Here is a 21,934-nt window from a genome sequence, read left to right as displayed (position 1 = left end):
GTGGCAAAGAACTGTTTAGTACGTGAGTCTTTTTGGAGGGAGGCCTCCAACCAGTCCATATGAAAAATAAAAAATAGTTTGAACATTGCCAAGGCTGTGTCAGGAACCCCGGTTCTCAAACCGCTCGCGTGCGCCCCTTACCGGCACGCTGGGGTAATATACTCCGCAGATCAGTTGCCGGTACAGTCTGTAATCCCTGGTGTGATGTTTTCAGCTTCCAAGTCATCCCCTGCGTCACTTAGAGCTCCAGGTGTATTCCCTGATCAGATTGCAGGTCACATGATCCAGGTAAGCTCCAACTGACTTCCTGGTCTGTGTGCTGCTGCTGCGGCTGATTCCCTCACCTGCGTCTGATTCCCTCATTACCTGGAGGGATAAAAGCCTGTCTCACAGTCTCCTCCCCGTCTTGAACAACTCATCAGTTTCCCCTGAGAGTTCTCCTGCGTCAGCTCCTGTCAAGACTCCCCACTTGCTCCAGAGGTCCGGTTTCCTGAGTCCGCTGTTACTTGTGTCATTCTCAGCGTCCCTGGTCATTCCACTCCTGCCAGAAGCTTCCACGAGTTCCATCTGCCGTGTGATCCAGTCTTCTCTGTGCAGCCCAGGTTGTCTCCTAAGCGTCCGGATACCAGTGGGTTCCCATGCCCGTCTCCTCTCAGCTCCCACGCCGCTCCAGCGATCCCCAGTGATCTCCAGTGTTCCCCAGTGATCACCATCGAGTTCCCTCCGGCTCCCAGGCAGCATCTCACGGTACTCAGTCCCCATCACTGTGTACATCCTGCTATACATATTCCTCTGTGCCCTCCGTGTTGCTACCAAGCATTCAGTGCCATCGATCACCATCGATGGTTTAAGTACCCCTCAAACATCTTTGCTCTAGAGACTCCAGATTATCAAACCCTGCTAAAGCCTGGTCGGCAGTTGCAGCGAAGTCCATATCCCCTTGCGGGGGTCCCTGGTGAATACCGCTGTCGGCTTAGACCCCACACCTCTGCTTTAGGTCTCAACCAATCCTCTGTGTCCCCGGCAGATTATCCTCATCTATCCTCCGTGCATGAGCTTCAGCTACCTCAAGCCTCCCCGCTTCCAGTTCCCTGCGCCCTCCACTGGCGCACCCAGGTCAGTGCCGGGAACAGAGCTAGTCCAGGCTGTGACAGGCTGGAGGGGAACTCTGAATCCACACTTAGAGGATCGTTTTACGGGCAGCGGAGGAGATTGCCAGCATCAATTTTTTTATGGGTTTGGGGGCCCTGGTCTCCTCCGGGAGAATGCCAAATATGGCCCACTCCGGAATGAGTGGGGTGAAATTTACCAAGTTGTTGGCGAAAAAAAATGGTAGCGGTCTGCCTGAGGATGGTTACATTTGGGACACTTGGGAGAGTCTAGAATCTGCATTTGGAAACCTCGTGAGGGAGATATGAAAAATGTTTAGATACATTTCTGTGAATTTGGCCATTGGAAAAATGGTGGTGAAAGTCTGTAAAGTTTTTAACAGTGTGTCCGTCGTTAGGGAAGGAAAGTGTTCTAACCATTGATTAAGGCCTGTTCGTTTTGATGAGTAATCTATGGTCTTTCTGAGGAATTTATAATAGGTCGAGATCACTTTTTTAGGCAGGGGAGGGGGGCTAAGAGTACATTATCAAGGTCATTGTTGCAATCCAGTTCCGGGATAAGTTTAGAAATTTTGTCTGTGTATGATTGAGCTTGGATAAAGTTTAAGTTAAGGGTTGTTATTATGGGATAGTCTTTAGAGGCTTCTAGGAAAGTAAGTGGTTTATGAGTTTGGGAGTTTATCAATTGTCCAACTCTGTACAGGCCTGCATTATTCCAATCTGTGAAGGGAGGTGGAACATTACCCTCTTGGAATTGTGGATTCCGTGTGAAGGGTAAGTGTATCGTATGGTGTGGATCCAAATGGAAAGTATGTCGTAGTGTAAACCAAAGTATACGAACCGACATTAGGAGAGGGTTGAGATGTATTTCTGGAGGAATGTCTCTGTCTTCTAGGTGTAGAAAGGCGGATAGAGAGGTGTGAGGTAGAAAGTTTTGTTCTAGGGCGGTGTTAGCGTAAGTTTGATTTGTGAGAAGCCAGTCTTTAAGATATCTAAACCCCGCTGCTTGGTTGTATGTCAGTATGTCCGGGAAATTAATGCCTCCATTCCATTTCGGTTGAATTAGCTTTATCATACCAATTCTTGCCCTTCCCTTGTTCCAAATGAAAGTTCGGAACAGTTTTGTTATGGTAAGGATGTCAGATTTAGTGAGTAAGATAGGCAAGACCTGGAGCAGGTATAGCAACTTGGGGAAGTATATCATTCGTAGGAGATTCGCCCTGCCCAAGTAGGACAGCTGAAGATGGCCCATCCTGTTTAGGTCTCTGGCGAGATCCCTGATGGTTTTGCTTATATTATAGTTATATAGATATTGTATATTTTTAGGTAGGGTTATGCCCAAGTAAGTCAGATGACCCCTCGCCCCATCGCATGGGCAGCTGAGCGGCCCACTTGGGGTGTGTGAACCCCCGCTTCAAATAAAGGATTTCAGATTTTTCCAGGTTAATTTGGAACAGGGACAATCGTCTTATATCCTCTTTAACAATACCTTGCTGTAAATGACCAATAGAAGATAACAGACTAAGGCTACAGTAGTCATGGACAGACTTACGTTGTAATAGAGATTACAACTGATTATACCCCTTTCATATCACAAATACCAGGTTGCGCCCTGGAATTGGACATGGGTACTTCCCAGCATTTGCGGGGTGAGCACCCCACAGTAGTAATTTGTCACCAGGAACATGGCAGTATAATGGTAACTAGCAGAAGAGCATGCACAAACTTTACCACAGAGGAAGATGGCCTTGAGGAGTGTGCAAACTGGACCCTCCTCTCTTACACCGATCCTGCAGATAAATGTACAGTGTTTGCAGTGACTGATCTGAAATTATTGATCGTTCAGGCATGGCAGATCATCCAGAATGTCGTCCAAGGCAATATCTAGTAAGTCGTCCCCATCGGGAAGTGCATGCACTGTCTTGGCTAATCAATGGACTTTTTCCCTGTTCCTTCACAGGGAAGGGTCAGTGAAAAGGTCTACTTCCCTGGAAGAGGAGCCCAGATATCAGTTGCAGATCTTACAGATCTTACAGTGTATGGCCACAATAATCGCAGGGTGTCAGGTGTATCGGTCTAACAAGTATGAGTATGCCCGACAGCTAGGGTAGGGGGGTAGTTAATATTTGATCTTACAGTTTACTACAGTGGAGCCATGAAGACGCATATGTAGGGCTTATTAAAAAACAAACAACTGCTAGCATCAATCATAAAACACGAACTCAAAGCGCAAGCATAAATACATTCAAAGTAATAACTAATTGTAATGCATGTCCTCTTATTTCCCCCAGGTAGATCTCAGCAGCAATTAAACTGAAGTCTCCAGGTGCAGACATCACAGCCAAAGTCTACAGAGTATTCCACTCCCTTCTGAGAGATCTTTTATTTAATAAGCCAAAGAAATTCATTTAGCGAACAATATTAACTGCCTTGGCACCAGAATCCATTGACAGGAATGATGAATTGTGCATTAGCAACACAGCAAGCTACGTGTTTCATTACTATTTTACAACTAATCGATAAAGCTCACCTAGTGCCTGCTGGAGGTACCACGTCAGCTATTTAAAACCAGACAGCTGATGAATATACTAGAGCAAAACAAGGGACAAGATGCCATGCCTATGAGAAACGCATATGGAATTCCGTACATTTACAAATATATTTATTTCAGTCATAGGGGGAGATTTATCAAACTGTGTAAAGAATACAAATTAAGCAATTGCCCATAGCAACCAATCAGGTTCTGGCTATATATTTTACAAACTGAAAGCTAGAATATGATTGGTAGTCATAAGTAACATCTCCAATTGCCCTCTTTAGAGAGTTTAATAAATGTTCCCCACAGAAAGTGACTTTCCAGCATGTAGTGCGGGAAGCCTGGCGCTATCCCCATGCATCATACTTTCATCTTTTACATTTGCCTCAACCTTTAGTGATGCCTAGCAAGGTACACTTGTATTGGACCTGACTTTAACCTGAGCCTGGTTAGCCATTGACTGACAGCTACTTTATTGTGGTATTTCTTTTTCCTTCAATCTTGGGTGTTATTATTTATTAGCAGTTTCTTATATAGCGCACACACATATTCTGCAGCGCTTTACAGAGCATAGTTCAACATTCACAGTAGAGCTTACAATCTATATTCCCTACCACATGTACAGGCACACACAGACATTCTAGGGTTAATTTAGCTGGAAGCCAATTGACCTACCAGTATATTTTTGGATTGTGGGAGGAAACCGGAGTATCCGGAGTAAACCCACGCAAGCACGGGGAGTATATACAAACTCCTCACAGTTAGGGCCATGGTGGGTATCGAATCCATGACCTCGGTGCTGTGAGGCAGAAATGCTAACCATTACACTGTCCGTGATGTGTTTTAGTCAATAAATAATATAGTAGACGCCTCTTGTACAGAAAACCCACCTACTGTAGAGAAAACGGTGCCCGTTTCACCCGGCTTTCGTTGCTTACTAAAAAATGTCCAGCCAAGGAGAGTAAATGTTAAGCTTCTACGTGCTGATTCATTGCTATGAGCAACTTCTTCACTTTGGGCCTTATTCTAGTTCATGCTTTCTGACAAAATCCTTCTTAGATGGTCAAAACCATGTGCACTGCATGGGGGGGGGGGGGAGATGTAACATGTGCAGAGAGAATTAGATCTGGGTGAGTTATTTTGTTTCTGTGCAGGGTAAATACTGGCTGCTTTATTTTTACATTGCAATACAGATCTCACTTTGAAGTAAAACCCCACCCAAATCTAATTCTCGCTGCACGTTACATCTGCCCCACCTGCAGTGCACATGGTTTTGTCCACCTAAGAAGAATTTTGTCAGAAAGAGTGAACTAGAATAAGGCCCTTTATCCCTTTCAAAAGTTGGATACATTTCCCCCATATTCTCCAGACTTCACTTCATGGTAGCAGGGTAGAGAGGGAGGGGGACCTTGTTTTACCCCGTACAAAGAGTGTTACATTTAAGGTTAGATGTATAAATCCTTGAGAGATAAACTGAAAAAGTTGCCTGTAGCAACCAGCTTTTAGCAAAACATTGATCTAGCAAAAAAAAAAAACATTTAGAAGTTGATTGGTTGCTTTGGTTGGCAAGTTCTCCATTTTATTTCTCTCTAAAGTTTGATTACTCTCACCCTCAATTTTAAAAAGCGTAAACTAGATTAATCATTCGAAAGGTAAGTAACTCAACCTGAACAGTTTAAGTGATAATCGCCTTGAAGATACCAAAAGAGTAAAATCCGTTTTATAGCTGTTGTATACATGCAAATATATTATTCCGGTATTTCTCTATGTTTCAATAAAGCATGAAATCATCTATTTACAGGTTAAATTTGTAACACTAAACTTAAATCACATTGAACAGTTATAAGAACGAACACAGTAAGGGAAGGCTAAGCCCTCGTATCTTTAGATGGTTTTGAAAAACAGTACCAGATGTCTGACCTTTAGAAAATATTTTTTACCTTGCTTGGCCAATACACTTTACTCATTAGAAAAAAAAAAAAATGTGCCTGATTTTAAATGAAAAGCAATAGCATATTAACCCTTTGACTGCCAACGTTGTCAAATAATCAGCTAAAAATGCCAGCGCCGCTCACAGAGACTGCTCTTTTTTTAGGTGCAATATTTAACCAATCTTCAATGAATTGACTTGGCTGTATTTTTATTTATTTATACTAAAAGGACAGTCGCTGTGAGCATAGCCGGCATTTTTAGAGGATATTCTGAAGATCACCTACAGCAATGTTGTCACTCAAAGATTTTATATATATTCCATTATTCAAAAATGCCAAAAGTGAACAGTGAATGCCGGCCAGTTCTCCGTTTCATGCTTGCTGCAATTCGCTGGTGTATTTCAATTGGGTTTTTTGATGTATTCAATGCACTGCTTTCACCATGTTTTTTTTTTTTGGGGGGGGGGGGGGGGGGGGGTGTCAAAAAATCATTAATTTTATTATGTGAAGGGTCTTGACATTTGGATTCATGTACTTGCAGCACATGTATATACAGTATATTGACTTTTTTTTTCTTACATGACGACATCAGGGGGACGGTGAGCCGCTCATTACATATGCATGAGCGGGACCAGCGCAGCACTCCCTCCACCTCCCCCGCCTACCCAGTCTTCTCGGGGTGGCAGCTTCTGCTGCCTGTGTCCCCGCCAGCCCTCCTTCTCCTCTGCCTGCTGCTGTGTGCAGCGTGCGGCGATGGCAGGGAGGCTTCTCCCTGCCTTCCTGTCCTCCCAGCTCCCTGCAGCATTTGCCAAGGGGGGGGGGGGGGGTGTTTAAAAATCACCGTCAGGGGCAGCAAGTGTTGAAGAGGGGAAGAGGGAGGGAGGGCTGGCTGTGAATCCTCCAGCCCTCTGGATGCCGGAACAGGATTCGCTGCACATGGTGAATAAAACCATTGAATACTGGCCTTTGTCATATACATGCAAACTGGGCACTGTACATGCAATTTATTGCAGAAATCGCATGACAAGTGCCAGAATTGCATGTATATCGCCCTACTGTATGGGGGCCTTAAGTTTTATAATCTTACATACAGGTGTCATCTAGCACTGTAGAGGCATAGCATGTGTTGTAGTACCATATCCCCAATTATTAACTGTCACTGTCACAATAAAATTAATGGAACATAACATTTTTACATGCCAGAATTTGGTTTCAGAATATTACCATGACTCTTTCATCAGCTCTTGGTAACTGCAAAGGGGTGAAAATCCAAATGTGCACTAACAAGACTTAACACTGCTGCCTTCTCAACACACAGTCAATAAAGGTCAAGTCATTCAACCATGACTAACTGGATATCTTAAAGGATTTCAAGCCGCACAAGACCCACAGATCATCACCATCATAGTTTTACTGTTAAGATCCACAAAACTACAAGTCTAAAGGCCCCCCATACATTATGCAATTTGTGCCAGATTTCACCAGATTCCATCTGTTCGGGATGAGAAATCATGTGAAATCGGCCCAAATTGCATGTGCGTGACATCCGAGCCGAAGCGTGGTCCCATTCTTATCAGATAGATCATCCAAGCTGCACATAAGATAAATGCAGCCCTTTTTAGCACCCACATGTATCGCAACCAATGAGGGGGGATGTTGAGAGCCGGACAGGGGAAGCCAGGCAGAGGGTGGCGGGCGAATGTAAAAGTAAAAAAAAAAACATACAAATGAATAGGTGGCCGCTGATTGACTGAGAGAGCTCTCCTGGCCAATCAGTGGCTGCTTATTTATTTGTATGTTTTTTTTGTATTCTCCTGCAGCCTGGCTCACAGCTCCCTCTGCCAGGGGTATACGGTCGTATCGTCGACCACACTTAGGTAGACAGTCATTAGGTTGACACCATTGGGTCGACATGCAACTAGGTCGACAGGGTTCTAGGTAGACAGGTGTCTAGGTCGACATGGGACATGGTCGACACAGCGTTAGGTCGACAGGTCGACATGGGTTTTTTCACTGTTTTTTTGAGCAGACAGGCGGTACTTCATGCCCTACCAACCACTAGGGTGTGGTGGGAGAATAAAAAAGTGTGCAAAGCGCAGCAAGATACCATGCCTGAAGCATAGCGAGCGATGCAAGGGGCTGCGGTTGACTTCCAACTGTGTCCATGTTGACTGTCGACATTCGGGTTAAAAATAGTGAAAAAACCCATGTCGACCTTGCGACATGTCGACCTAACGCTATGTCGACCTTGTCCCATGTCGACATAGACACATGTCGACCTTCAACCATGTCGACCTAGAACCCTGTCGACCTAATGACTGTTGACCTAAGTGTGGTTGATAAAATGATCCACACCCCTGCCTAGTGTATGGGGGCCTATACAAAACACATAGCCAGTTGCAGATGCTGCCCAGGTGCACACCACAAAAAGCATGAGCCAGTTAATCAAAAACTACAGTATGTGCCTGGGAATCAGTGCTGTGTGTTCCTGGACCCAGGACACTGCAGTCAGTATCTCCTTCCTGTATCTGTCCACCCCCCAGACTCCTGTGTAATTAGCCAAAGCGAGTCTGGTACAGACAGATACAGGCAGGAGATGCTGACTGCTGTGCCCAAAGTGCAGCGGCCGAGATACACTACACTGACCTCCAGGGAGAGAGACACCCACAAATGAAAAAAAAAATAAAAAAAGAAGAAAACACTTCCCGCGCTATTTGTGGCATGCGCTGCAGCCACACCACTGAATACATTATGAGATGTTTGACGAAGGTGCAGACACAAAGGGTTAATTTGTGCAGTTACAGAATCCAGACTTCTGCTCACATCTCTATCTGCTGCAAACTGAGGGCCTAATTCAGCCTTGATTGCAGGGCACATTTTTTTTTTTGCAAATGGGGGTGCACTGCAGGTGGGCAAGGTTACATGTGCAGAGAGTTACATTTGTGGAACTTAGAAAATTGATCTTAAAAAATGATGAAAATCAAGGTACTTAACACCAGCAAAATGGTATGAGAACTAGAGAGGTATACAGAACTGATACCTAAATGTACCTTTTAATGTACATAATCAGTATAAACACATCTTTGTTACTCTGCAGCATTTACAAAAAAAAAATTTTACCTGCTGAAATTTAAATCCTACTAAAAAAAATCTAAATACAAGCAGGGTTACAAATAATCAAGCTCGGAACTAAACATTCTTCAATCGGGAATCTGCTCAATTCTGGATAACCAATCGGACAGCTTACTTCTAATTACTGTAAGTGGATTAAGGGTTACTGCTTGAAAAGTTTGTCTCATTGTAAAATGTATACTACACTAAGTAAATGTCATTATATAAAAAGTGTCAACAGCTAATGTACCGTATATACTCGAGTATAAGTCGATCCGAATATAAGCCGAGGCACCTAATTTTACAACAAAAAACTGGGAAAACGTATTGACTCAAGTGGGACCCTCACTCGAGTATAAGCCGAGGGGGGCTTTTTCAGCATAAAAAATGGTCTGAAAAAGTAGGCTTATACTCGAGTATATATGGTATGTTGAAAATATATTGTGTTCTGTGATAAAACCACCTGCAATATGTTGAACACTCAGGGAGTTTGTGACACATCCACTTTGCTGATGTGTTTCTCACACAACCCAAGTGTGCCGTAATCCACCTAGTAACCCCATGTCTTCTCACTGCTTCCTGAACAGCAATAAAAAGCACATAATATTGGTTTTGCCTACACATCTTGACAACAGTTTCCTTTTTCTACAGGACAAACACAAAAGGTATGGATCATTTTATAGACAGCAACTAGGTAAACATGCATAAAAGGTCGACAGGACTGCCGGTTGACACGATTAGGTCGACATGGAGAAGGGCAACAGTCAAATGGTCAACCTGGGGTTTTTCTCTTTTTTTGTCCCGAATGTCGACACAGTTGACAGACATAAAAAAGGGTACTTGTGTATTATCACGGCACCCACGATATTAGGTCGCACGACATATAATCGCATCGCATGGTATGCACCCGATGAACAGCGATGCGATTTTAAATTGTATAAGCCCCCTATACGATGTTTATTGTATAAGCACCCTAATGGGGGCTTACAATGTTAAATGCACCCCCACTATGAACGCCAACCCAAAGCACGGCGAGCGCAGCGGTACGCGTCCTACGACCTTTTCATACCCCCACCATCCACGTCGGCATGGAGTTGACTTTATATAGTGTGGCGAGCGCAGCGAGCCCCGCAAGGGGACGCGGATTCGTTAAAAAGTATTCCGCATCCCCTCGCCACGCTTCGGGCTCGGTGGCTCGCTACGCAAGCCCCGCGAGTGGACACGTATTACTTTACATGTATTACGCGTCCGCTCGCCTCGCTGCACTCGCCACACTATATAAAATCAACTCCACGCCAACGTGGATAGTGGGGGTATGAAAAGGTCGTAGGACGCGGGCTCGCTGCGTTCGCCACGCTTGGGGTTGGCGTTGATAGTGGTGGTGCCTTTAACATACTAAGCACCCATCACGTTTAATTATGTTATAGGGGCCACTTTTTACATTAAAAAACCCATTAGTATGCTTATACAATTTTAAATCGCATACCATTGTATATGCAATACAATGCCACACAATGCGATGGTATACAATTTAAAATTGTATAACATCGGCCGCCATCGCATGCCTTATGGTCTGCAATGTGATGGGTGCCGTGCTAGTACACAAGTACCCAAAAAAGTGCATTGCTGCGTTCGCCATACTTCTGGCACAGTGCCTAGATACGCTCGGCACACTATTTTGTTCTCCCACCATGTTCTAGTGGATATTAGGGCATAAAATACCGCCTGTCGGCACAAAAATAAAATAAAAAAAAAAAGAAACCCCATGTCAACCTTTGACTGTTGACCTTCCCATGTTGATCTAGTTGTTGTAGACCTAGTGACCGTATCCCAGCACAAAAAAAGTCAATAAATAATTATTGAAACTGCAGACACTAGTTGTATACATCAGGTAAAGCTCAGTATTGGGTTTTACTTACTTTTTTTTTTTAGATTTTGAATAAAAACATCTCTATTCAAATTAAATTTTAGATGTGCTCACACACACCTAGCCTCAATACACCATTTTGTAAAAGCTGGCACGGATTAGTTTTATGGACCTGCATTATAGCCCTTCGTAGGCATCTCAGAAAATACTCCTACATAGAAAAATTTCTTACATTAAATCTGACAAACTATTCACCAAAGTTGTGAGCGTAAACCTTATACAGGGCTTGATGTATAAAACGGAGTCCAATTGGAGCAGTGGAAAAGTTTCCCATAACAATCAATCAGAATCTATCATCTTATAGACTGTACTTGACAAATATCAGTTGCTATGGGCAACTTCTCTACTCTTTCCACTGCTTGATAGATAAACCCCACAGTTCAGTTTCTAATCAAGATCAGTTTTCAAATATACACCACAAAAATGACAGTTAGTAGCTGACTGGCTGGTTGTTTATCAGTCTCCACTCTATCGCTTTTTGAAGCTTAGTGCATCTGGCCCTAAGGTGTGGTTAGTTTGGTCGTCAATAGGTTGACAGCTCACAAAGGTCGACAAGCTTTAGGTCAACGCAAGCAAAAAGGTCAATATGGAAAAAGTTGACATGAGTTTTTCATTTTTTGTGTGGACGTCAGTGGCGACATAGGTCGACATGGACACCGTGTTAATGTCCGCTCAGCACACATTATATTCTCCATCTATGTCCACTGATAAAAAAAGAAATCATGAAAATCTCATGTGAACGTTTTTACCATGTCGACCTCTTAATGTGTCGACCTTCTGCCTGTTGACCAATAGTGGTCATCCTTTTGACTGTCAACCTAGACACTATTGACTGCATACCCTGGTCCAAAGAGAAAATCATAAAGATCTACAGCAGGCTTTCCCAACCACGGTCCTCAAGGCACACCAACAGTGCAGGTTTTAGTGATATCCAGGCTTCAGCAAAGATGGTTTAATCAGAAACAATCAGGTACTAATTAAGTCACCTGTGCTGAAGCTGGATATCACTAAAACCTGCACTGTTGGTGTGCCTTGAGGACCGTGGTTGGGAATGCCTGATCTACAGGATGGGACACAATTTGAGCAACAAAACACAAATGACACTCTGTAATGACATCACTGTTATGCAATACATTACACAACACAGAAATATCAGAAACCATGGTAACCTCCAGATGTTTGTCTACAGTGACAGGGGAGAGTCCCAGCAAACAGGTGCTTTACTTGCATCACTTCTCTCACAAAATTAGATTTTCTTTTTACCAACAGTCACCAAAGGTGTCAAAGACATACTGTAGTCAGGTTTTATAGCCAAAATAAATTCTTGAAATCTAGAGCTTTTAGTAGCACAATGATATGTCTGAGAGAACACCTCATTAACACCAGAAACAGCAAGACAGAGCAGGCCGCAGCCAAGTACTTAACCCTCTATGGGCTATTTCACATGCTCCGGCTCCTGCCGGGCGGCGAAACCACGCACGGCCAGGAAGCCGTGCCCCACAAAGCAGTTAATAATGGACACAAATGTGTCCATTCACATGGGACGGCCCCGGCCGCCGGGTTGCAGCCGGAACCCACCACTGGAAGGGACAGCTGCTGGGCTGTGGCCATTCCCTCCATTGTAAACTACTGTGTGAAATCCAGCATGGCTTCCTGGCCGTGCCGGATTTCACCGCCCGGCAGGTGCCGGAGCGTTTGAAATAGCCCTAAGGACTTGCATCCAATACTGGCAACATTAAAAGAAAAAGAAGATATGGGGAAGATGAAATGGAACATCAAGTAGAAGAATGGCACAAACACATGAATAATTACAAATATAATATAAACGGGAAATTTTGTCATGAGTGGTCTTCTCTTTTTTTTGGTTTATGTGGCCATATCATTTCTCTGCAACATGTACACTCAATGTAATGCCACTAAAGGGCAGATTCAATTATGGGCAAGATGCTCTATGAACAAGGGAAATAAAAAAATAGATTACACATGGAAGGGGTTTTTGTCTCCAACCGACTCGTAACCCAACAGGTCATGATTTCGGTATTTCAGTCGATGAAACAGATGGAATAATGATGAACTATTCTGTACATGGCTAATGAAATCCAGCATGTTGTTGAAGCTTGAGGATTGGAGATGGGAACTGCCAATAGACAGGAATTTATAAAATATTGCCGGTTCGCCAACATCCTCAGGGGTGCGGCAGAACGTTGGCGCGTCATCGGGGCAGTGGAGGAGGAAGCGCATAGAGCTGGTGCAGCTCCAAGCACTGCCAACTATCATAGTGTGAATGGGAAACAGGTCGCTTGACCCCATTTAACTCGTTCACACCGCACACCAATGAACCGGTAAGAACTCTGCTTTCTTACCGGTTCTTATTACAGTGTTGCTACCCGTCTGCGGCACCCGGTAACCCATTTCACATCAAACTAATTACCGGGTCGAGCTAGCAAGAAACCAGCTTGTACCCGGTAATTAGTTGCAATGTGAAAGGTGTATAAAAGTTTTATATTCAGGGTTCTAGTTATCATATAGGTTTTGGGGTATATAAGTTACTTTGCCTGTTGTTGTATTTTTGTGTCATTTTTATGCTCAACAGTAGCATGGTGCATTAGAATAGCCCAATACAGTTGAGTAGACACTTACTTAATGAATACTGCAGTTATTATGTCATGCCTGGGGCAACACAAACTATGGATATGACCTTGCTCATAGAAATCTTGTGCTTCAGGTCTATGTCCTGTATAACATCTTTGTGTCTATTTCTCTATGATCACAAACTTCCTCTTCTCGTGGTTCTCAAAAAAAAAAAAAATGATTCTGTGATTATCTAGTAATAAATGTCAAGCACAACGTAATAGACAAGTGCAATGTGAGGACACAGAGGAACACACAACATGGAGATGCCAATATTCTATTATCTGATTTATGATTTTCTATACACAAGCACATACAATGTATCAAACACATCATGAAACATCTTGAAACACCCCCATCTAGATCATCATCACTATGAAAGGAAGTGGTGGTAAAATGTCATGCTTACAGGAACTAAAAATTGTCAAATTGTTTTTGTGTCCTTTCACTATTGACGCCAACACCATATACAGAAAATTGTTAATTTCAAAGACTATTTAGCTGCATCTCACCAGCAGGCAAGTTGGCTACTTGGCACATATGAAACAAATTTACTGCACTGAATCAGAAGTGAATACTAGGCTCTTGGCAGACTGGCATAAGAATATATGCTGATACTAGCAATTGTATTTTAACACTGGCAAAATATCAAAATATTTAAAGGAAATATAGAAATGGAAGCCATTGTTTCAAATTACATCACAAGCTTAAGCATTTGTGTTGCTGCAACATTTTTCGGCCATGTGCTTGTTAACATGTTAGCGTCACTACTGTTAACATGACAGGCTGGTATTCAATTACCCTCGATTATTGGTCAGGGGGCAACTGTCTCGCTGGTGGCTATTCAATTAACCGTGATAAACTGGCGCATGCACGATTTATTGGGATTTTAAAAAATCCCTGAAAACAGCCCCACTTTCGGATAAAGACAGTTGTGTTTCTAGTAAAAATACACAGGGTTTTCTTTATCAGGGTCCATTGTATAACACCCCCCCCCCAAAAAAAAATTCGTAGAGTTTTCTTCAGCGCCAACACCCTTTTAACGTCGCAAACCTGTTTCGGACCTGGGATTGCGATCCCGGGTCCGGCGCATTCACATTAAACCCAGGTATCGTCCATTATACAAAGAGCGACCTGGGTATAACCCGGGATCGCGATCCGCTGGGTTGCTTGACCCAGGTTATAAGATTTGGTGCTTTCAGACAGCACATAGACCGGGGTTCATCTGGCAACATGGGGTCTAATACGGGTTATTTTGAAAGGGGCTAGTATTGAATCCAGGCCTTAATGTTTAGTAGCATGAGGAACCACTTCCATTTATTTCAACATTAGTAGGTAATTAGGCTAAAGAAAGTATATAAAATTATACATTTTATATGCAACAGCAAAAAACTAAAAAGCATTGAATTATTTTGCAGAAATGTAAATGCAGTAACAAAAAATGTGTTAACCAATTCCATTTATGACTGATGTACATATTCACAGCAATGTTCTACCAATTTTTTAAAAATACAAAACTCGTGTACAGTATAAGGCGAATACATCAATATCGGTCGGATGGGAGGGTGTTTTTTTATGCTTTCTGGGGGGAAAAATCTATTGCAGGGTACAGTAGTATGGGAAATTAGAGGTTTCTCTATGTCCACACGCATACCTGTTTTCTAAATGTTCTCTAGCATTACCTTGTAGAACTCTCTTTAAAGTAAATGGACATGCGTTAAAGCATCATATTGCTTTTAATATTCTATAGGAAAACAAAGATCCTCCCATGTACCATATATACTCGAGTATAAGCCTACTTTTTCAGAACATTTTTTATGCTGAAAAAGCCCCCCTCGGCTTATACTCGGGTGAGTCAATACGTTTTCCCAGTTTTTTGTTGTAAAATTAGGTGCCTCGGCTTATATTCGGGTCGACTGATACTCGAGTATATACGATATACCATTTTTTTCATTCATATTTTTGTTCATTCAATGGGCCTGTAGACATTTGGCCCAGTTTTCAATACATAGGACTAAACGTCATTGCCTGCAAGGTGCAACACTTTTGTGCAAGCCTGCAGCTTGCCGGCTATTATTTATAGCCCTAGTATTACCAACTTAAAGGTTATTATTGAACATCTACTAAACACCTGTAAACCTTCATATGGTCTAATTGCTCAACATAATCCCTCAAATTAAACAAATACATTGGGCCGGATGTATCAAGTTTCAAAAAGTGATAAAATGTAGAGTGATAACCAGCCAATCGACTCCTAATAGCCATGTTACAGGATGGGTTTGAAAAATGAGAGGTAGGAGCTGGTTGTTTATCACTCTCTATTTTATCATTTTTTGAAGCTTGACACATCTGGCCCATTGCATGGCAACACTAGAAAACATCTACAGTAACTAAAGTTGATCTCTATATCCCAATTCTCCCATTTTACCTGGGCTCAGGTAGTATAATCTTCTTACTGGCTCTGGCTGCTGGGGTGGATTTGCTCTTCTCCATTGCCATCAGGTAGCTGACATCCGCCAACACAGCCTCTAGGTCCGCCATGTTTGCAGTAGATCAAACAATCAATAAAACCAGCTTGGAAAGAAGCCTCACAACAAAAGAGGAACTACCACTGCTACTGTCAAACAGCAACAAGTGTTTCAAAACAAAACCACAAAAAAAAAAAAAAAATCCACAAAATAATATATTAAATTGTATATATATTTATATATAAAAACACAGTCCTGCATGAAGGCAGTCCCAGCTTTCAGGAGAACAATGTTCTACACATACTGTATTTAATGAGTTCCAAATACAGAAAATAAAAATGACCGATTCATTGTATTCAGATTCCAGGGAAACCGCAAGGACTACAGTATAAACAATAAATAAAATTCTATGCTGTGCCTTTGATTTGTTTAAAGAAGAAATGCATTGTGGAGTGTGACCTCCTTGCTGTACATTGTCCACTAGTCAATTCAATAATTGGGGCAAGATGTGTATATGCGATATCGGCTTTTCAAGAAGAGAAATCCACCTTTGAGATTCATCATCCACCAATATCAGTATTTGATGAACTGAATAAATGAAAAGGTTTGTTTTGCTTATTTATTCCAGGCCAGTGTATGCAGCAGCTAGGCTCTGGGAGCAGTGGGCATGGTGCTCGTTGGCTGCCAGAGAATCAGACGCTTTTGCTTACAAGATGCCTCCCAATTCCTCTCCCCAACATGTTGCAGACTTCCATGTACATGGGTACACACATCCAGGCTGGCTGGGATATCCTGATTTACCAGTGGGCACAGTATTTATCCCAAATAAGAGTAGCACTGGCTACCATGCACTGCCCAGTGACATACTGTATGATCCACTTAATAAACCATCAGACTTGTTACAGGAAAGCAGGGGATGTGTCTGCAGCAATGGCAGTCACCACACAATGTGCTTCCCTCTCCTAGCAGCCCTCACATACAGGCATTGCAGGAGGCACAGGGCTGATAGAGCAGCAGCAGCAGAGCAGGGTAGATTCTGCTGAAGGAGAGAACAGCAAATGCAATCAAAAAGCAATCCAGCAACACTATACAGAGAATCCTTAGCACAGGGCTGTGCACAGCCAATATCCGCTTCCCTCTGCAGTGCTGGGGCTGTAACAGCTGTGTGTGTGCGGCTGTGAGGTTGTTTCCAGCAGATCCACAGGACAATCGGGGTCTCCAGAATGTCTCTTTGTTTTAGGGTAATGTCTGTATCTCCCTGTAATGTGCAGGCGACCCCCTCTCCCTCCTGCGCTGACAGCCTCCTGCTCCTGTGCAAAGCTGTATTACCATTAGCAGGAGAAGCCGTGATGTATGTTACTTCCTCTCCTGTGTGTGATAGCAGAGAGAGTCCCTGCTAAACTCTGGCACTGGCTCGTCTCAGCTTGCCGGATCCGGGACCCAGCAGCTACTCTACACACAGAGAGACAGCTACTGTACTGTGCTTGCTACTGTATATGGGTACTCTACATATATTAAACACGAGTACTAAATACTCAAATCAAATATGCCTGTTAATACTAAATGTGCATTATTATCAATAGAACCACTGTAACAAAGAACAGCAATTTTATAGTTCATGGCTTTTGTTTGTTTATTTAAAGTGGTATGTGACTTGCATATATTTTTTATTCTATAAGCAAACAAAATAGATTAAAAGTGGTTCTTTTTTTCTCAGGAGCAAAAGTTTGTATTGGTTACAGTAAGCTCACTAATCATCTATATATAAGTCTAGTGTCCATTTGTGTCTCCAAACACTGCCATCTGTTGGTAGCAAGTAAAACTACATCTGTTTCTCTCTCACACATGCACACACACAGAGGCACTCACAAGGTAGCAGACTAGCTTTGGAAGCATTAGCTTCAAGTGGGCTTACTAGTTTTCTGATATTTATCCTTTGTTTTTGCCATATTAAAAAAGATGCTTAACCATTCAAGAATTGAAAATACAGACAAAAACACTAAAAGACCCTCATCTGATATGGCTAATTTACCACATTTAGGGCAGGATGTACCAAGCAGCAGCGTTACATTCTGCCGCCCATCGCGCCGTCCATCGCATATGTACTGACATATGCGATGAGAAACGCAAACTGAAGCTCTAACTCCTTTGCAATCCCCGTGGCTGCCTAGACTTCCTGGTCTGCGACCCAGGGTCCTACTGCGCGTGCGCAGAGACACTGGCGGTCGCTGGGCATGCTGGGATTGATGTGTATCAGATCCCTCACACAGCAGCTATGCCAGCTAAAGCTGGTGTAACCCTCCGCAGCGAAGCCCTGCTGGTAGAGGCTTTAGTACATTTAGAAACGTGGTAAAAACTCAGAAAACATGGTGTGTACTAAAACTGGGTACACACCTAAAGATATAGTACAATAGAGTGAATGAGGGAGACCCTTGCGCCTGCCGCTGCCTTTGGAATTGCTCAATTAGTATGAAGACACCAATCATACAAAAAATATTGTAAAGACAAAAAGAAATACTGACAATTCCTGGGCGCTGACCAATTTCTCTATTCCCGATTTCTCAATTTGACCCAAAAAGAGAAGGAAAAAAGAGAACACAATAGTGTAATCACTTTGATAAACTGATGTAACACTCTTTCCAAGCTGTATGTAATTGACTGGACCCGTACCCTTCAAGGTGGTCTGCTTTTTAAGGCAGACAATTAGCGCGTCCTCAGGGGGCGGTAACGTCACTGTGAAGGCTTCAGATTTGTCCAGTGAACATAGATATAGACAAAAAGACTGGTATGGTGTAATACCGTTTTTTTATTCATAAAATGACAACATAAAATCAGGGTTATAGCACAATGGACTCTCACCGAGTGTGTTGGTCCACAACACAAGTGTAGACAAAAGAGCAGATGGTATAAAGCAGGCGTCCCTGGAAGCTCGCAACCGGTGATGCCTTGAAAAAGAAACCTATAGGGTTTTGAAACGCGTTGGCGAGGAGGAGAGAGGGTGAACCACAGAGGATCTAACACCGGGTGCGAGCTTCCAGGGACGCCTGCTTTATACCATCTGCTCTTTTGTCTACACTTGTGTTGTGGACCAACACACTCGGTGAAAGTCCATTGTGCTATAACCCTGATTTTATGTTGTCATTTTATGAATAAAAAAACGGTATTACACCATACCAGTCTTTTTCTCTATATCTATGTTCACTGGACAAATCTGAAGCCTTCACGGTGACGTTACCGCCCCCTGAGGACGCGCTAATTGTCTGCCTTAAAAAGCAGACCACCTTGAAGGGTACGGGTCCAGTCAATTACATACAGCTTGGAAAGAGTGTTACATCAGTTTATCAAAGTGTATTACACTATTGTGTTCTCTTTTTTCCTTCTCTTTTTGCGTCAAATTGAGAAATCGGGAATAGAGAAATTGGTCAGCGCCCAGGAATTGTCAGTATTTCTTTTTGTCTTTACAACACCTAAAGATATGTCTGGTTAGTTGGGGGAAAAAAAATCTGGTAATGTATGGGAGCAAATGACAATCGACCATTTGCCACTAAACATCGGGAAACAGGCAATAATAGTCCTTCAGACAAAATGCTTAAATCTGTTTTAGTAACCCTTTGAGTGACAAGGGTCAAATAGGTATGACAATTGGAAAGCAAACATTTTAATTCATCATAATGATCTGTAATATTGACCTTATATTGTATAGGCAATGTAATTTTTTTTTTTTGTTTACACAACATTTTTTTATTTGAATGTATATAACAAATGTGAGCGACGCTGGCATTTTCAGCGGATATTTTGAAGATCTCTCACAGATGTTGGCACTCAAAGGGTTAAACCAATTTATTTGACTGCCCTTTTTTTGGCCATTTTTGAGCAAATTGAGGATTATTCTTTGGGTCCACTGAGATACGACATTTATAAACTATAATTCTCTGTGATGAGGATACAAGTGATATCCTTAACAAGGATATTTCTGTGCCCTACACAACTCTCATATAATCTGAGGCCAGACCAAATAGGCCATACTGAGCCACACTAGGTATCATATATATGACTGCAGATCACTGTTGCATACATCCATTTGGGCATATGTAAACGCTGACCTTGTATATTAGCAGCTACATCTGTCCCCTATCTTCCAAAAGTCAGATCGTTTTCTTCTGACTTTCTGAAATTAAACAAGAACAGTTTTTACCTCACTCATAGGGGGAACATTACTAAGATGTGTATTCTACTTCACATATGATGTTGCTATGGGAAACCAATCACAATCCACTTCTTATTTATTTTGCACCCTAAGATAGTAGACAGGATCTGATTGGTTGCCCATAGCAACATCACATGTGAAGTAGAATACACATCTTAGTAAATTTCCCCCATATACTCAATCTATCCCTAACAACCCAGGTATTTAGGCTACCCATTTTTTGATACACAGGAGCTTGACCCTGTGATTAAATAGTTTTCTGTAACAGTATAATAAATAAGGTTCCCGACAGAGCAATTTCTGATCATGAAAAAGTGCCAAGTTTGGTCACATGTCTCCTCCCCACCTGAGGTAGCAAGAAGAAATGTTTGGATTTTGGACTCCAAGGTCGCCTATTCATTTAGATGGATTTATCCACTTTGCCTGGGTAAACCCAGTGCTTTTAAGAATGACAAGCATGATAAACCCCCCCAAAAAATCTGTCTCCCCACTTCTAATCGACAGAAATATAGCGCAGCTCTCCCTAAATGTCAGCTGGGGAGGGAGGCAAAAACAAAGAACAAATTTGGGCTGCATGTCTTTTTCATTAGAGAGGGAAAAAGATGACTACAAACACTTTATAAAAGTAATGGTGAACTTTAAAATTCTTTAACTCAAGACAACTTGAGATGTTGCCATATGGACCCCTAACTGGAAAACAGTAAATTTGCGATACTAGCATATTTACTGATATTCCTCATAATCAGACAAACCGTTTTATAAGAATGCTGCAGGCTTATAATGATACGATCCATTTCCTATTGAAGATAGTATATGTTTGTGCACACAAAGGGGGAGATTCTCTAAGCGAAAAATGCGGTAAAAACCCCGTTATCAGGTTTTTACCGCATTTTGGGATGCTGTAAGCATCCCCCGCCGGGTTACATCGCCAGAAAAATCTGGCGATGCCCCATAGAAGCCAATGGGCTTCTACCGCAACCCTCCGCCGCCCCGCGCCGACCCCCCGCCGCACCGCATCGCCCCCTCACCTTTGTCCGGGCAGCACAGAGCTGTGCTGCCCGGACCTGTGACCTCCTCCCTGCACTGATCCTCTTCCGGGTGCAGGGAGGAGGAGAGCCCGGCGCAGCAGCAGCGCCGGGTGTGTGAGGGAGGGGGGAGCCGCCGGGACCTGCTGGGACCCGGCGACTCTCACCGCAAAGGACAGCTCTTAACGCAAGAGCTGTCCTTTGCTATAATTATCGCATATGTTAGAACATATGCGATAATTATAAATGCGATGGGCGGTGAAGGGGGGCGGAGATTCTTAGAGAATCTTCCCCTTAGCCTGAGTGCAAGTTACAGATGGAACAGCTCTCAATGGAGCTGCTCCTGGCGATTGAAACGTTATTCGCTGCCTCGCACCAGCCAACGGAAGGTGGCATGTGCACACGTTCTGTCGGAGCCCTCCGCCGCCGGTACCCTGCACCTCACCACAGCCCCACTCCCTGTAGAGGAAATGGGCAGGGAGGACGCGCCGCTCCCCACTGCCTTGCTGAAGGGGACGCGTGACAGATGGAGCGCCTGTCCGCAAGCCTGCACCAGCTCAGGACATCTGGCGATCCTGCAGGCTGGCGGGCAGGCGCTCCATCTGTACATGATATATTGGCCAATCTTGTGTTCCAAGAAGGATCACGATGGCAAATCTATAATGTGTATTCATGAAACAGTGCAACACGTGATGTGGTTCTGTAACATGCGTTGCGTCCCCGTCCCATCCCACCCAGATAAAATCTGCCACTGTGTGAAGCCAGATGTGTACAGCTGTACTCGCCATGCTTTGGGCACAGTACGTTGATGCGCTCGGCATACTATTATTTTCTTGCTCTATGCCCCAGTGGATGGTAGGGTATGAAATACCACCTGTTTTGGAAATAAAAAACTTGAAAACCTCAGGTCGTATCCCCTTGCGGAAATGTTAGCCACGCATGTGCATTCCCAGTTAACCTTTTGTAGGCAGTAAGAGGCTGACAGCAAG

General features: G+C 43.2%; 1 protein-coding gene across 4 annotated transcripts in view; it reads right to left on the bottom strand.

Moving 5' to 3' along the window:
- The window catches only part of GRK3 (G protein-coupled receptor kinase 3), a 316,600-nt gene that overhangs the window by 283,719 nt on the left and 10,947 nt on the right, over nucleotides 1–21,934 (bottom strand). For 2 of the 4 annotated variants that reach the window (XM_083146479.1, XM_083146499.1), the window contains exon 1: nucleotides 15,674–17,106. The exons of the other annotated variants lie outside the window; for them this stretch is intronic. In XM_083146479.1, coding sequence (XP_083002605.1) covers nucleotides 15,674–15,786 — 113 coding nt within the window. In that variant the 5' untranslated portion in view covers nucleotides 15,787–17,106. Of the gene's footprint in view, nucleotides 1–15,673; nucleotides 17,107–21,934 lie in introns of those variants that run through there. 4 annotated transcript variants of the gene reach the window in all.

The sequence above is a fragment of the Crinia signifera genome, chromosome 1 (assembly GCF_055691185.1).
Source record: "Crinia signifera chromosome 1, ASM5569118v1, whole genome shotgun sequence".
In the NCBI taxonomy this organism is placed as follows: domain Eukaryota; kingdom Metazoa; phylum Chordata; class Amphibia; order Anura; family Myobatrachidae; genus Crinia; species Crinia signifera.
Note: the sequence above shows the minus strand (reverse complement) of the source record. Positions and strands in the feature narration are given on the sequence as shown.